The 13,978-nt window shown below is 40.7% G+C and overlaps 1 protein-coding gene across 4 annotated transcripts in view; it reads left to right on the top strand.

Annotated features, from left to right (window-relative positions):
• The first annotated feature begins 4,628 nt into the window (after window positions 1-4,628).
• The window catches only part of PPP2R2A (protein phosphatase 2 regulatory subunit Balpha), an 84,819-nt gene continuing 75,469 nt past the window's right edge, over window positions 4,629-13,978 (top strand). For 2 of the 4 annotated variants that reach the window (XM_053900947.1, XM_019466898.2), the window contains exons 1-2: window positions 4,629-4,944; window positions 6,805-6,879. In XM_053900947.1, the coding sequence (XP_053756922.1) occupies window positions 4,938-4,944; window positions 6,805-6,879 (82 nt within the window). In that variant the 5' untranslated portion in view covers window positions 4,629-4,937. Of the gene's footprint in view, window positions 4,945-6,804; window positions 6,880-13,978 lie in introns of those variants that run through there. The other 2 variants (XM_053900948.1, XM_019466899.2) reach the window with 1 other exon arrangement.

Below are 13,978 nucleotides of genomic sequence, written 5' to 3'. Positions count from 1 at the left end.
TTTCACAGAGTTTGCATCTCATATCGAAGAGATATTCAGCTATATATCTATAGACTGTATCTCCAACAAAAGCATAAAACAACATTTTCGGTTGCAATTTACAAACTCAAGGTTAGTGACATGAGTTTACTCATGAAGATCTTTTTTTCATCTTTAAATATTCACACTATTAAGAGACGAAAAGAAACTATTTCTGTTTTATGGTTGAACCATGAATTAAATCATATCTGTGAACACAGCTATAATGGACTACAACTTTTACTTTAATGTGGAAAACCTATAACATAGATTTTATCATCAGGCTCTTATACCAGCAGTAGAGTGGACTTTTAAAGGACTTTTTAAATTGAGTTTATTCTTTCCCTTAATATATACTGATTATAGACAATTTGGAGAAACACGAATGTCGAAGAAGAAAAAAAAAATTGCCAGTTTGCCGCTGCCTCGAGACATTTCTGGTGAACACCTTAGTACATTTCCTTCCTGTCTTTTTCAGCTCTATGTATTTTGTGTATGTTTGTTGTACAAATGTGATCATATTGTATCTGGATTTTGTATCCTGTTCCTAAAGCATAAGCAACTTCCTCTGGTTTTCCAAACATTTGGCTACATAATAATCCTCCTGGTGGCTTCACTATTGTTATTTTTGAACACCTGCTAGTGTAGGATATTTTCATGATTTGATAGTGCATACTATACCTTGAACATTGTGGCGTGAATTGTCAATACAGTCTAGACTATGCAGGGTTTTGGAAAACTGCCTTGTAGGCCAAATTTGTAGATATTAAGGAAGTATGTAAAAAGCTGACATCTGCTTATAATTTTCCCTATAAAGCCTTTGAGCATATTCCATGTTAGAAAGCATGGCTGTAAGTAGTTTGTCAAAATTTTAAATTGTATCACTCTCCTTTTACCCTTGAGTTCATGGTCCTTCCTAGATACCTCTAATTTTTTTTTTTTTTTTTTTTTGAGAGAAAGAGAGAAAAGGGGAGGGGCAGAGAGATAATCTTCTTTTTTTAATTTTTTTTAAGTTATTTACTTTTAGAGTGAGAGAGCATTCGAGGGCATGCCAGCAGGGGAGGGGCAGAGACAGAGGGAGAAAGAGAATCCCAAGCAGGCTCTGCACACCGTTAGCGTGGAGCCCAGTGTGGGGCTCAAACCCACAAACTGTGAGACCGTGACCTGACTCGAAATCGAGAGCCGGATGCTTAACCAACTGAGCCACCCAGGTGTCCCTAGACACCCCTAATTCTAACTGCCTAGAGGAGAGAAGCATCTGAACTTCTCATTTAGTGTGGAGGAGAGTTTGTATTCATCTTAACTCCAAGGAAACACACAACTTTCAAGTGATTCTCCCCTCATTCTATAAAATTCTTTAAAAAGCTAGCTTGCAAGATCCCATTAGCTCCATTCTTTGTTGAGATTGTGGGTGTCCTTAGTACCTCTCAGCTTAGATTTGAAACAAAACACCTCCGAGACTCATAGATTCTCCGGGACCTTACCAGGAAGAGTTTTCCTCTGGGTGTTCCCAGGCTGAACTCAGTTTTGCAGGGAACTATTATTTTGTGCATCTTACACACGGCTAGGTGTTGAAGTTCTGGCGAGGGGCTTACATGGAAAAATGTTTACGTGAATGTGTGTGGATCGTGTGGATGAGGGAATGATGTCCTATGGGATTCTCTTGGATGATATGTATTCAGGGACAAAGGACCAGTTCGAAGTAGTTGGGATGAATCTACCTATAAACAACTTACATATTTAACCAACCATGCTTAACAGATATAGATCCGAATGACCAAGATAATGTGTAAAATGCCTTTTTTTCCTGGGTCAGGAAGGGTGAGTGAAAACATTCACGACATAGTAAGCTTTAAGGAGGTGACACTTCAGTGGTTTCCTTCCCAAGCCAGGGAGATTTATTCATTCATTGGTCAATCCAATAAATTAGGTGGTTGGTGATATGGAGATGAATAAGACATATTTCCTACCTCAAAGAACTCAGTCTAGTAACAGACACATATTTAGATAATTTTAACATGATCTAGTAAGAGAGAAGTACATTCGATTTTATGAAACTATTTCAGAAGGTAGGGAATGAGGGAACATATCAGAGAAAGCTTTCTGAAGGCAGTTACATCTGAATTGGTTTTTAAAGAATCAGAAAGAGTTTTGCTGGCTGAGGAAGGAAAGAGAGATGGGTAAGTGGGACTGTTGAGGCAGGGGTGTGGTGAGTAGATGGTGACATTCCAGGGGAAAACTAGCATCATCCTAGATATGAAGAAGACACGGAATCAAGACTTATGTTCTGCCAGTGCTTATTTGAAGTGCTTATTAGACATCTGTAGAAATGTCAAGCAGGCAGGTAGAAGTGTGTGTCTGCAGTTTCAGGGTGAGGACAGCGCTGGAGATCTAGATTTGGCAGGGACTGGTATATACGTGGTATTTACACCTATAAATACTCGATGAAGTTGCCTGGGACAGAGAAGCATATGCAGGGCAGAGACCAGGAAGACATATTGTCCTAACATTTAGAGGGTGGTCTGGGAGAAGGAGCTAGCACCCTGAAAGGGGTGTATAGAGAGACTGGAGGTAAACCAATCCTGTAACACGCAAAAAAGGGTCTCAAAAAAGCATGGGATGGTTAGTGGTTTCAAATGCTGCTGGGAAGCAGAGAAAGAGAAAACCAAAGTGAACCATTGGAAGATCATTAGTGACCTTGGTGCCTTTTCATGAAATGGTAGGGACAGAGCCCTAGTACAGCAGCAACCCTTGTCTTTGGGCTAATAGGTATTTGGGCCTCTCTTCCCAAGAGCCATTCAGAAGAAAGGGAGGCAGCTTGTGGCTGAAATTACTGCTTAGGGTCACTGATCCTTGATTACTGGACCCATCTCAGCTTGTCCCAAGATTCCATACAATGTTCTTAGAACAGTACCCAGCACATAGTGCTATATGAACTTGTTGTAATTATCTCCGTTTCTAGGCAAGCCTTACTGGCTTCCCAGAAGAACAGATCATTTATGTAGACCAAATCATTTTTCAGGAAGTGTGAATATACCAATCTTACACGTGACAAAAACTGAAGAAAATGGCTTATGTATAGGGGTTCCAATCCTCTGGTTTATTGGTCTAGTCCCTCCTTCTCTCTTTGTCTCTCCCTCTTAGTTCTGATTGAGGCTCACTGGAGAGCCTAGGATTGAATTATTAAACAAGGGCAGAGAACGTAAAAAGGAAAACAAGTAATAAAAGGCAGATGCAGAGAAATGCATTTACAAAATCAGCCAAAATAGAAGTACATACAGCACAGTGCATTAAAGTTTTGTACCTGTTTGTACAGGTAGCTGAAAGATGAAAATACAGGGTGGATTTTTAGTTTGGGTTTGTTCTTTGGTTAAGTGAGAAATACTAACATAGCAATGGAGGAATAATAATACAATGGTACAGCTTTTTTGAGTGGAGACATTTTGAGACTTATTTTACAACTGAACTGTTCTGGAAATCAAGAACAAGGTAGAAAGTGGAGATAATGGAGAGAAGGTGTAAATAATTATAAACTTCCCCTTGGTCTCTCAATGCCTGACCAGTCCTTTCAGCCTTAAGGTCAAATTCTGGATATTTTTACAGATATTTTTCACGTGCAAAGTAGAAATCTGTCTCCTAGGAGCATCGTGGGGATTAAGGGAGATCTGCAAAGTGTCCAGTTTATAGTGAGTGCATCATTAATGCATCTTTCAATGACGTACATATACATCTTTTGGCTGATGACAAGTGTTTCCTGGTTGTTTTCCTTATACCTCTTAACTATTGAAGATGCTTTCAATACAAATCTAATAATAACAGCAGCAAACATTTATCTCCTATTCTAAATCATTTAATCTTAGAAACAATCCTATGAGGTAGGATTGTTACCCGCATCTCATCACGGCCTCACCATTTGGCAGCCTGGCTTCGGGGCCCAGTTCTTTCCTCAACCACCGCTTCCACTTTTTCAGCAGGACAGACCTGGGCCGCTTTTTCGGCCATGTTCTGCTACTAGCAAACTCAGTTTTCTGTTCAGAAAACACTGAACCGCTTTCAGTCGCCAAGGGCTCTTGCCTCAGTTGCCGGGACCCATCAGAAGGTAATTTATTTCACCCAGATGGAACCAGCCCAGCTGCGTCTTTCTCAGACCCAGGAACTGTTCCCCTGGCCGAGCCGCAAGTCTGCACCCCCCCCCCCCCCCCCCCCCCGGTCTTTTATTTCATCGGCCATAGTGTCACTATTTTGAGTAGAAACACAGTATGCTCAAAGACACAGGATCCCGCGAATCCACCGCGAGCGAGCACGGTAACCGCACGGCTGAGCCCGCCCGGGAATCCATGCACATGACGCGAAGGTTTGGGACACTGATGTGCGCGGGACCGCGGACTGGGCCAGGGACAGAGGGCAGGACGAGCGCGGCAAGACACCAGACCAGCAGCTCGCGCACCAGGGCGCGGCGAAGGCCAGGCCGCCCCGGCGCAGCGCGGGGCGGAGAAGGAAGGGGCGGGAGCCAGGAGCCGGGCCGGCCGCTCCCCGCCCCGCCCCCTCTGGTCTCCGCCCCGCCCCTCGGGCCCGGCCCGGCCGCTCCGCCCCTGGGTGACGTCACTGGCCAGGCCAGCCGGCGCCATTTTGAAAGTAGAGTCGCCTGCCCCTGCCGCCGCCGCCGCCGTCCCTGTCGTAGCTGCCGCCGCCACTGCCGGAGAAGGAGAGAGAGCGGGGAAGCCCCAGAGTGAAATCCACCATCCTCCTGACTGGTCTGCCCGCCCCTCCTTCCTTCTTCCCCGACCCCCGCCCTCTCCCCCCACAGGTGCCATCCGCCGCCATCCGCCCTCCCTACCCCCCCATCCCCAGGTGAGGGGGGTGAGTTCAGGAAGCGGCGACCCCGAGGAACCCAGCAGGGTCACCATTTGCAGCGCAACATGGCAGGTAAAGGAGAAATCACCCTCGTCCACTGACAAGGCACCGCTTCCTTCCTCCTCCCTCCATCACCCCCTAGCGACCGTCTGTGCGTCGCGTAGAGCCACGGGGCGCCCCTTGGATTTCAGGGAATTGGTCAAGTGGGGGGGGGGGTGGGGGTGGGGAGGGTTTGTTGAGGCGAGGGGCGGCAGTGATACCTAAATGGCTTTTTAAATGAGGGCTGGAACCTTGGCATGGGTGGGGGTGGGGTGTGTGCTGGCGAGCCGAGGGGTAAGGCGTGGGTGGGGCGGGGTGGGGGCGAGTGCAGATTTGTTCCTACTCCTTTGGACCCGGTGTAACCTCTGCTCCCCCCACCGTCTCCTCCCCGTCCTTTCCCCCCCCCCCCCCCGCCCCGAGCTTTTTATATGGATCTTTCTCCATATAATTCCAATTTTTTTTTTCCTGCTGCAAGCCTTCTTGGGTGTTTATACTAACCGTATTTTGTACTGAGAGGGAAGAGTGCCTTACAAGTTAAAATACAATGGGGACCTATGTGTATTTTTTCCCCACTGTGGATACATGTATTTTTGAGACCATGAACCTTTATTTTTTGTCTTGAACCAGCTCCCTTTCGTTTCTTACCCTTCGTGTCCAAAGAGTGCAAGGCCTTGTCAATCCACCAAGTTGCATGAAAAATGTGATTTAAACTTTCCGTTTTGTATGTTAGTTTTTGTGCAGATGTCCTTTTCCCAAAAGGGTTTCATGGAGTTAGTTAAAATAGTTGTGGAGTTCAGCGATATAAATAGCCAAGGGGATTGATTTAGGTAAAAGCTTGGGAGGGGGGGCGGGAAGGATGCATGGAGAAAACCGGCTTGGAATATTTAGCAAGGAATGATGGTGAAGGAAGGAAAAGGTGATTGCTTTGAGGATTATCTTTATACATTTTGATGTTGCTGAGTATCTTCCTGCTTCTAGTAGAACCAATTCTAGTTCTTGATTCAATTTCTTCCTTTATAGCGCCAGGGCATTTCCTTCTTAGTGCTTGGAAGTGAAATAGAAACATTGAGGAACTAAACCAATTCTCCATGCGTTTTCTAGTATTTAGATAATCTTTAAATAATCAAACCTTTAAAAAAGTTAACATGTTGGATTGACTTAGGGTTTGCTGTAAACAAGTTGCTCCTTTGGCCTTGTCGAGTAAGCGAAATTAAAATTGTTTTGCACAAGATGATGACAAATGAGCAAAATTGTTTGCAAGGTCCTTTGGACTCTGAGGGATAAGGTGGAGGGAGGCAAAACAAGCTTCCTCTGACAGGCTCTTGAGCTTTTATTTCGGTTTCTTTTCCTGTCTGGAGGCCGTGATGTGCTGGTAATGAAATGCAAAGAAATGGGTGGTGAGTGTTGTGTTTGCTGTGTGTGTGCTCTGGTGATTGGGTTCACACGAATCATTACTCCTCACCCGGGCAGTAATGTTTCTGAAGTTTTCTCTCCGTTCCGTGTTTTATGGTAGCTTAACCTTATTAACCCTTCTGTAGGCTTAAAGGAAAACTGTCTAATTGGTGGTATTTACTTTTCTCTGGTAGGTCTTGCGTGACCGTAAGGCTTTTACTGTCTTTGAGGGGAAGGGAAAATTGAAGTTCTGAACACATGTGCCATGTTAATGGTAGTACATGGCCTTTAGATTATCTCATACCTGGGATCTCTCTCTCTCCTTGAATCCAGTGCCAACTGTTGGAGACTAACCTTCCGAATTAATGCTCTGGGCTGGTGGTTGTATGTGTGGGCAGTACTAGGCTATTAGTATCATGCCAACCCTGGATACCATCTCTGTGTTTACGAGAGTAAACATGAACAGAACTGGGTTTTAATTGGTATGTTTTCTTTTTCCAGGAGCTGGAGGAGGGAATGATATTCAGTGGTGTTTTTCTCAGGTGAAAGGAGCAGTAGATGATGACGTAGCAGAAGGTAAGAAAGCATTTAATAATGCAAAGTTTGAATATGGAATCTTCAAAATCTTGATACTGAAGGATTTCTTTGCAGCTGAGTCTGTTCCAGGTTAAGAACATACTGTGTTTATTGCATAAGCAATGGAGGAACAGTTTTAAAGTCATCTTTCTGGAAAATAGTCTTCAGGTTTTTTTTTTTTATTAATACCTTGTATCATTATTTTTTATTTCGATTAAATGAAAGGAGCACTGGATGATGATGTATTTAAAACCGTCACAAGAAAAATCTAAGGCTTGTATCATAAGGGTTTCCTGGCTGTATAAATTTCTCGTACAAATAAACGGTGATGCATTTTCATGTTTGTAAATCATTTTTAGATAATTGTGTTGAAATACATATCAGCATTTAGCTCGGAAACATTTTTCAAAAATGAGTATCTTTTTTGAAGGAAGATTTTTAGTTTTGTTTTTTTGTGTGTGTGTGTACTTTGAGAGGGTGATGTTGGTTGACATTCTGTGAAGAAATGCTGACTCAAATGATACATTTTATTGTCTTGTAAGGATTAATTTAGGTGGATAAGAAAACAACAGTGTTGTGGATATATAGCATGGCTTCCTGGGAGCTTATTCTGGTGCAGTTAGAAGCTGGGTTTGATCGGTTGAAGTATTTAAGTCTTCTCCCAAATTTCTTAGTGTATTTCAAAAGCTTAACATTTTGAAACGTTAGGGTTTTGTACTCATTTGAGGTGGTCTTAGGTGCTGGAGGCATTATTTCCCATAAAGTATTTGTATTATTTCATTGTTCAGAAATATTATTTAAAGTTTGAATTTTAATGGTATCCTGTCTTGAATTACAGTAGGAATTTTTGAACAAAATTCAAACGAATTAAAATGTACTTTTAATTAAAAAAAAAAAATGTCTAGGGGCACCTGGGTGGCTCATTTAAGCGTCCGACTCTTGGTTTTGGCTCAGGTTGTGATCTCACAGTTTGTGCGATGGAGCCCTGTGTTGGGGCTCTGCGCTGAGAGCATGGAGCCTGCTTGGGATCCCCACCCCCACCCCCCCCCACCCCGGCCCCTTTCATGCTCACACTCTCACTCTCAAAGTAAACTTAAAAAAATTTGTCTAGTGAAAGTTTATAAATCATCTTTCTCTAAACAGTATTGTCCTGTTAAGATTCTGTTTCTCACCTACTGCCTACAGTGCAGTTTGTTTTCAGGATTTCTTTGATGATAGGTTGATGACTTTGTATTGAGCCAGTGAAGGGTTTGGATTTGCTTGTGCCCGTGTCTTTCTCAAAGAAGTGTCTGATCAGTTTGGCGGGTCCTTTGGGGAGCCAACTGGTATCCATTATATTTGTGATACTTTACAGAGCCCTGTCACATTTCTGATGAGTCCTCATCTGTTTTTCAGATGAGAAATTAGACGCTTTAGTTAAGAGAGTTACTGATGGTCACACAAATGGTACAAATCAAGGTTTTCTGGTGAAGCCTATGGTGTTTGACTTGAGAGATCCTAAGTTCAAGGGAGGAGCCATATGTGACTCATTTTGTGATTCCATTACCTGTTGAATAGTAGGCACTCGGATATTGGACCATGCATTCTGTGCTGTTGTGTAGTATGCACCAAGTTATGAGAGTGGTGTATACTAGAAAACTTCTTTTGTTGATTGCCATTGATTTTTGTATGAAAGATCTGTTGGGGGGCTTCCTAAATGTTGAGCACTGGGGCTGCGAGGTGTCTGAACATAAACCCTGCCCTGAAGGAGCTTGCAGTTTACTTGTTAAATGGTAGGCAGAAAGACCACGTGAGTTTTATTTAATTAGAAGAAATTGATGGTTCCAAACTTAACCTAACTGAATCAAATGATAGTTTGTGGTATGTATCATGGGATCAGTTGTAATTCTCTTCTTCTAATGCTTAGGAGCTGTATTTTGCTATTGATTCATCAAATAATTTTCTTTTGAGGTTGTTAAATAATACTTTAACATACAACCCCATCATCTTACCATGTTGAGGCTTAGTATGTACATTTTAACGACTTAACTCTAGCACGTATGTGTATGCTAGTGTATTAAGCATAACAAGCACCCAGTTTTCAAATGATACTCTGTCAATTTGGGGATTTTTGCATATGGCAGCTTACTTGTCATAGTGTATTATGTTTATGTTACTAAGGGAAGGTTTGCTTTTCCAAAATAAGATTAATATGTTTTCTCCTTTGGTTTAGACTGTAATCTGTAAACAGGTTACATCTAGCTCAATCTTTAGTTCAGCTTGCCTGTTTTCTGTTAATGATGCATTGGAAGTTCTTCACCATCAAAAGCTCCAAATTGTCTTTCCTCCTACATGCAGTTAGCTGTCATGGCATACCATTTTTACTTCTGTAATGCTTTAATCTTCTTTCCGTACCCACTTTCAGCTTAGTTCAGGTTCTCAGTATCTTTCTTTTCAGGTTGCAGTAACTTCCTAAATTTCCTAAACTTCCTAAAATTTCCTGCTTCTCGTCCTTTATTTTGCTTCTCAGTTGATCTTAAATGCTAACCCAGTTTTATGTTCCTCAGAAATCTTCAGTGGTCACTGCATCTGCAGGGTTACATTCAAATATTTCAGCCTAGAGTACCAGACCTGTCACCAGTATGACCCCTGTTTCTCTCAGTTCATTGCTGATACGGTTCATGATCCAGCTCAGTGGATGCTGTTCTTCAAAAAAATTTTGTGCGCTCTTACTCGAGGGTCTTTGTTTTTGCTCTTCCCACCTTGGAATGCCTGACACTCCTCCCATACTTCATCGCTTATCAGAATCCTTCAAGTCACATTTGTAACTCTTTTACTTCTCTTCCTTTTTTGGAAATATTTTTTACAGTCTTTCTTCAGAGCACTTTGTATTTATAATTTACCCTAAACCTCTGCGGTTATACTGTAAGCTTAGCGCAGGACTAATGCATCTTTGTGCTCTGTCCAGAACGTCCTATACAAACTTCTGTGCTTAGAACGATGCCTGGCACACGGTAGGTGTTGAGTATTTGTTGAATGAGGGAATGTGAGTGTTAGGAGGCTTTGAAGGGGAAAGAGATGGGGTGAAAAGATGATTGAGACATACTTCTGGAAATCGTAGAGGTATTTACTCAGCAGGCTTTGTAACTGGATTGATGTTCTACAGCTGTGTAATGGAAAGAAGTCAGGAGACCTTGGGCTTTTATCCTGGTGACAAACTAGTGTATGTCACTTGGGATAAGTGCTTCTCTGGGTTCCAGTAAGCTTAGCCTTAAGGTGACAGGACTGGATTAGATGATTTCTGTTGTTCTTTATACTGTAGTCTAGTTAATTCTGAAAGATGTTTTAGAAAAGAAGCAGCTCAACATTATTACTGCGAAGTTAAATTGTGTGAGATGTTGGGCTCTTTGGGGGCCTTAATTTAGAAAGAAGTCTCTACTTAATCAAGGCTTAGAATTTTTCATTATGTACATTGCAGAACTAAGAATTTTAATGTTTGACCAGATACTCTTATAGACCTTTGGCTCACGTAGACACTTTTTGGGATACTTCTTCTGTGCATAGGTCTTTTTGGGCACTTTAAGTGGTTTACCTTTGGTGTAGCTTCTTGTCAGAGAGAAGGGTGAGGTACTAAAATCTCTATCATTCAGATGGTCTCCTGTCCTGCAGTTTTCATTTTAATCTTTGTGGTAGTAGTAGTAACATTTTATCATCTGTACTTGAAAATTTTCCTTCACTGACAACTTTCTCTCATGAGACTATAGGTAACATAGACACCAGTTCTAGGCTACATAGTTCGAATCCTGCTCAGTCCTTTACTAGCTGTGTAATCTTGGGCAAGGTAACTCACTTCTTTGTGCCTGTTTTCCTCTCTCTAAAATGAAGATAACAGTAAAATCTATCTGAGGCTGTTGTTTTGTTGATTAAATGAGTTAATATCCAAAAAACAGAAACCTGGCCCACAGTAAGCGTGTTATAAAGGATTTAGCTGTTATTATTTGAACACTTACAGTAAGTAAGGAAGAGTTGGGAGAATGTGAAAACTGGGGAATTGTCTTTAAAGGTTACTAAGAATTTCTCCTCAGCCAAAGTGAAGAGATTTATACATATTCTTTGGTTCCACTAATATAAAGCTCAAAAAACATTCAGCACTAAACCATAGCCTTAGAGACACATATTAAACTGGTAAAACTTTGAAGAATAGCTACAAAATAATTGCTGTAAAAGCCAGTATGTGGTGGTTACCTTTAAGTGATGGAAGGGAGTCGTTCTTGAAAGGGTCTGGGGGGACCTCATGGAGACAGTGTCTTGACCTGGGTGGTGATTGTACTGACTGATTATCCTGGTCATTTTTCTGTTGATTTGTGATTTGTGTGTGTTTGTTAGATTTCACCCAAAAAGGTGTATGTTTGTGTGTGTGTGTGTGTGTTTAAATCAATACTGTACTCTAAAAAGGGTTTAGAGTGAACACTGGCCATCCCCACCTTCACCCACTCTTTAATCCTCCCTCGTCCTTCTGAAGGCGATTAAATTGAACTCCTCTAGTTGTATTCCTTAGTGCCTAATTTTTGTGAATAAAATGATATTTCTATTTCTCATCAGTTTTAGACATTTCCAGTTGACTTTCTAGTAGATGAAGATTAAGCTGTTGTCATTATCACCCCCATACCCCAACGTTATAGCACATATTATGGGTTAAGAAGTCAGTGCCCCCAGGGGCACCTGGGTGGCTCAGTCGGTTGAGAGTCCAACTTCAGCCCAGGTCATGATTTTGCGGCTCCTGGGTTCCAGCCCCACGTCTGGCTCTGTGCTGACAGCTTGGAACCTGGAGCCTGCTTGGGATTCTGTGCCTGCCTGCCTCTCTCTGCCCCTCTTCTGCTCATGCTCTGCCTGTCTCACTCTCAAAAGTAAACATTTTAAAAAAAAAAGAAGTCAGTGCTCACATTGTTATGACCATTCAGATATGTATTGAACCCCCATCACCTGGCATCATCAACCCATGGCTCGTGCTGTCCTATGTATACATCACTTGATCCATTCCTAGTCCTCTGTATTTAGTAATAGAAACACTGATTGTATTTTTAAAATCTGGTTAAAAAAATTAGAAAAACCAAGATCATCATTTAAAGTGAAACAGTAAGGAATTTTTCCTAATTTTTTTTTGCAGTAGCAATACCTGGTAATCTGTTATTTGCTTAAATTTTACTTGTGGAAATATTAAACATTCAAATACATGTGGATAATCTGAAGTCTGTAATTTTTGGTTAAAAATATGGAACTATTGTTAACCATTCAAGATGGTTATTTTAATTTAATGTAAATTTTCATTATTTAATAGTTAATATTGTTAACTATTAAATAGTAATTTTAAATATACATCATTTTAATGCGAGTATAATTTTCCTCATTTCCGTATTTGACATTCTTAATTTTTTATAGGAAATTGTTTTAGGATATGAGTTTATTACACGATGCCTGTTTTTATGAAACTTGGATCCACAGGCATAACATCTTTTCAACGCTTGGCTTCCTGTTTACTTTTGGTAGGACTTAGACTTACAGACTGGTTCTTGGGGGAAAAAATTCAATAGTAGAGCCTAAATATTCCCCAAATAAAGATATAACTAAAATTGTGAAAAACAATTTTTGAGATACCACATGAAATTTAATGTTTTTAAATCCATTCCATATATCTAATGCTACATACAGTGTAAACAATTTAAGATCATTTGTGTTCTGTGTTTCTTAGAGTAGTATGCATGTTAGATTTAGGCACTAAGGCCATTAGTAGGAAAAAATAGTAGAACCCTGATATGTGTGGATTTCAAAATAGTGGCACATTAGCTATATTCCAAAACCTAATGACCCATAGGAAAGGCCTTATTTAACATTCTTGTATCACATGTGACACTCCTCCTTGCCCTTAACACACATTACTACTGATAGAAGTCTTGTGCTCATGCAGTAAATCACTTAGTGTAAATATGCCCATTAAATAATGCGAATGATTGTGTTTATCTAGCATTAGGCAGTATCCTTGTTTTTTGTTTTGTTTTGTTTTTAATTTTTGGGGGGTGGGGTGGTGGCGGGCAGAGAAAGAGGTAGACAGAGGATCTGAAGCAGGCTCTGAGCTGACAGCAGAGAGCCCAGTGTGGGGCTGGCACTTGTAAACTGTGAGATCATGACCTGAGCTGAACTTTAGGTATGTTCTGATACTCTTAGTGAACTAAATTTTAAAATTCTAGAAAATCGTGGAATAAGCAGCATGATGAGAGGTTGTTTGAAGCAAAGAATTTGTTATTAAGTCAGTAAAAAGATTCCCATATATTATGTATTTGCACATCCGTATTTTCTTAGTTGAGTTGCAAGAGGAAAGATAAGCTATATTTTAAGTTTCTTTTGTCGTTAATAGGAAAATTGAATGGTTGGACATAGATGTTTTATTTATTTTTTATTTTGTTATTTTTTTGCAAAAGTTTATTAGAATGTAAGATTAGAAAGGAAGAATAGTAGGAAAGCTCTCTTTACAGAGAGGGGACATTTGGAAGTGAGTGCCCTGGACATAGATGTTTTAGCTAATCTCCTCAACTGTAGTCTCTTTACCTTAGGTGATAATGGAAAATACAATTTAGTAACCAGGGGTCCACAAGTGGCTTTTTAGTAGTAGTAGAGAGAAAGTCTTGGTGATACTTAAATTACATTTCTTATAAATAATTGAATTTGATTATTATCACTACATAATCAGCATGAGGAAGAGATGGCCTGGTCATCTTAATCACAGCGGTCAGCATTTATTGGGTGCTTAACTATGTGCCAAGTACTATGTTAGCTGCTTTATATATTTCATTAATCTTCACCAAAACTGAAATAAGTAGATGTTGTTTTTCCATATTATAGATGAGGAAACTAGGCTAGGAAGATTAATTGTGTATCCTTGAGCAGGTGATGGAACTGGGATTCTTAATTTCAAATTTAATTTCCCTTCTAATGTCCATAATGTAATTTTTTAATTTAAAAGCTTGCTATTTCTCTTCTTAGTTTAAATGAGGGTGTTTTGAGGTTGTTGGAATGTGACTTGTTTAACAGAGTTGTTTGAAATGTCCAGTAGACGTTGTTTTGA

The sequence above is a fragment of the Panthera pardus genome, unplaced genomic scaffold (genome assembly GCF_024362965.1).
Source record: "Panthera pardus isolate Hobbes unplaced genomic scaffold, ASM2436296v1 HiC_scaffold_13, whole genome shotgun sequence".
NCBI classification, from domain to species: Eukaryota; Metazoa; Chordata; class Mammalia; order Carnivora; family Felidae; genus Panthera; species Panthera pardus.
Note: the sequence above shows the minus strand (reverse complement) of the source record. Positions and strands in the feature narration are given on the sequence as shown.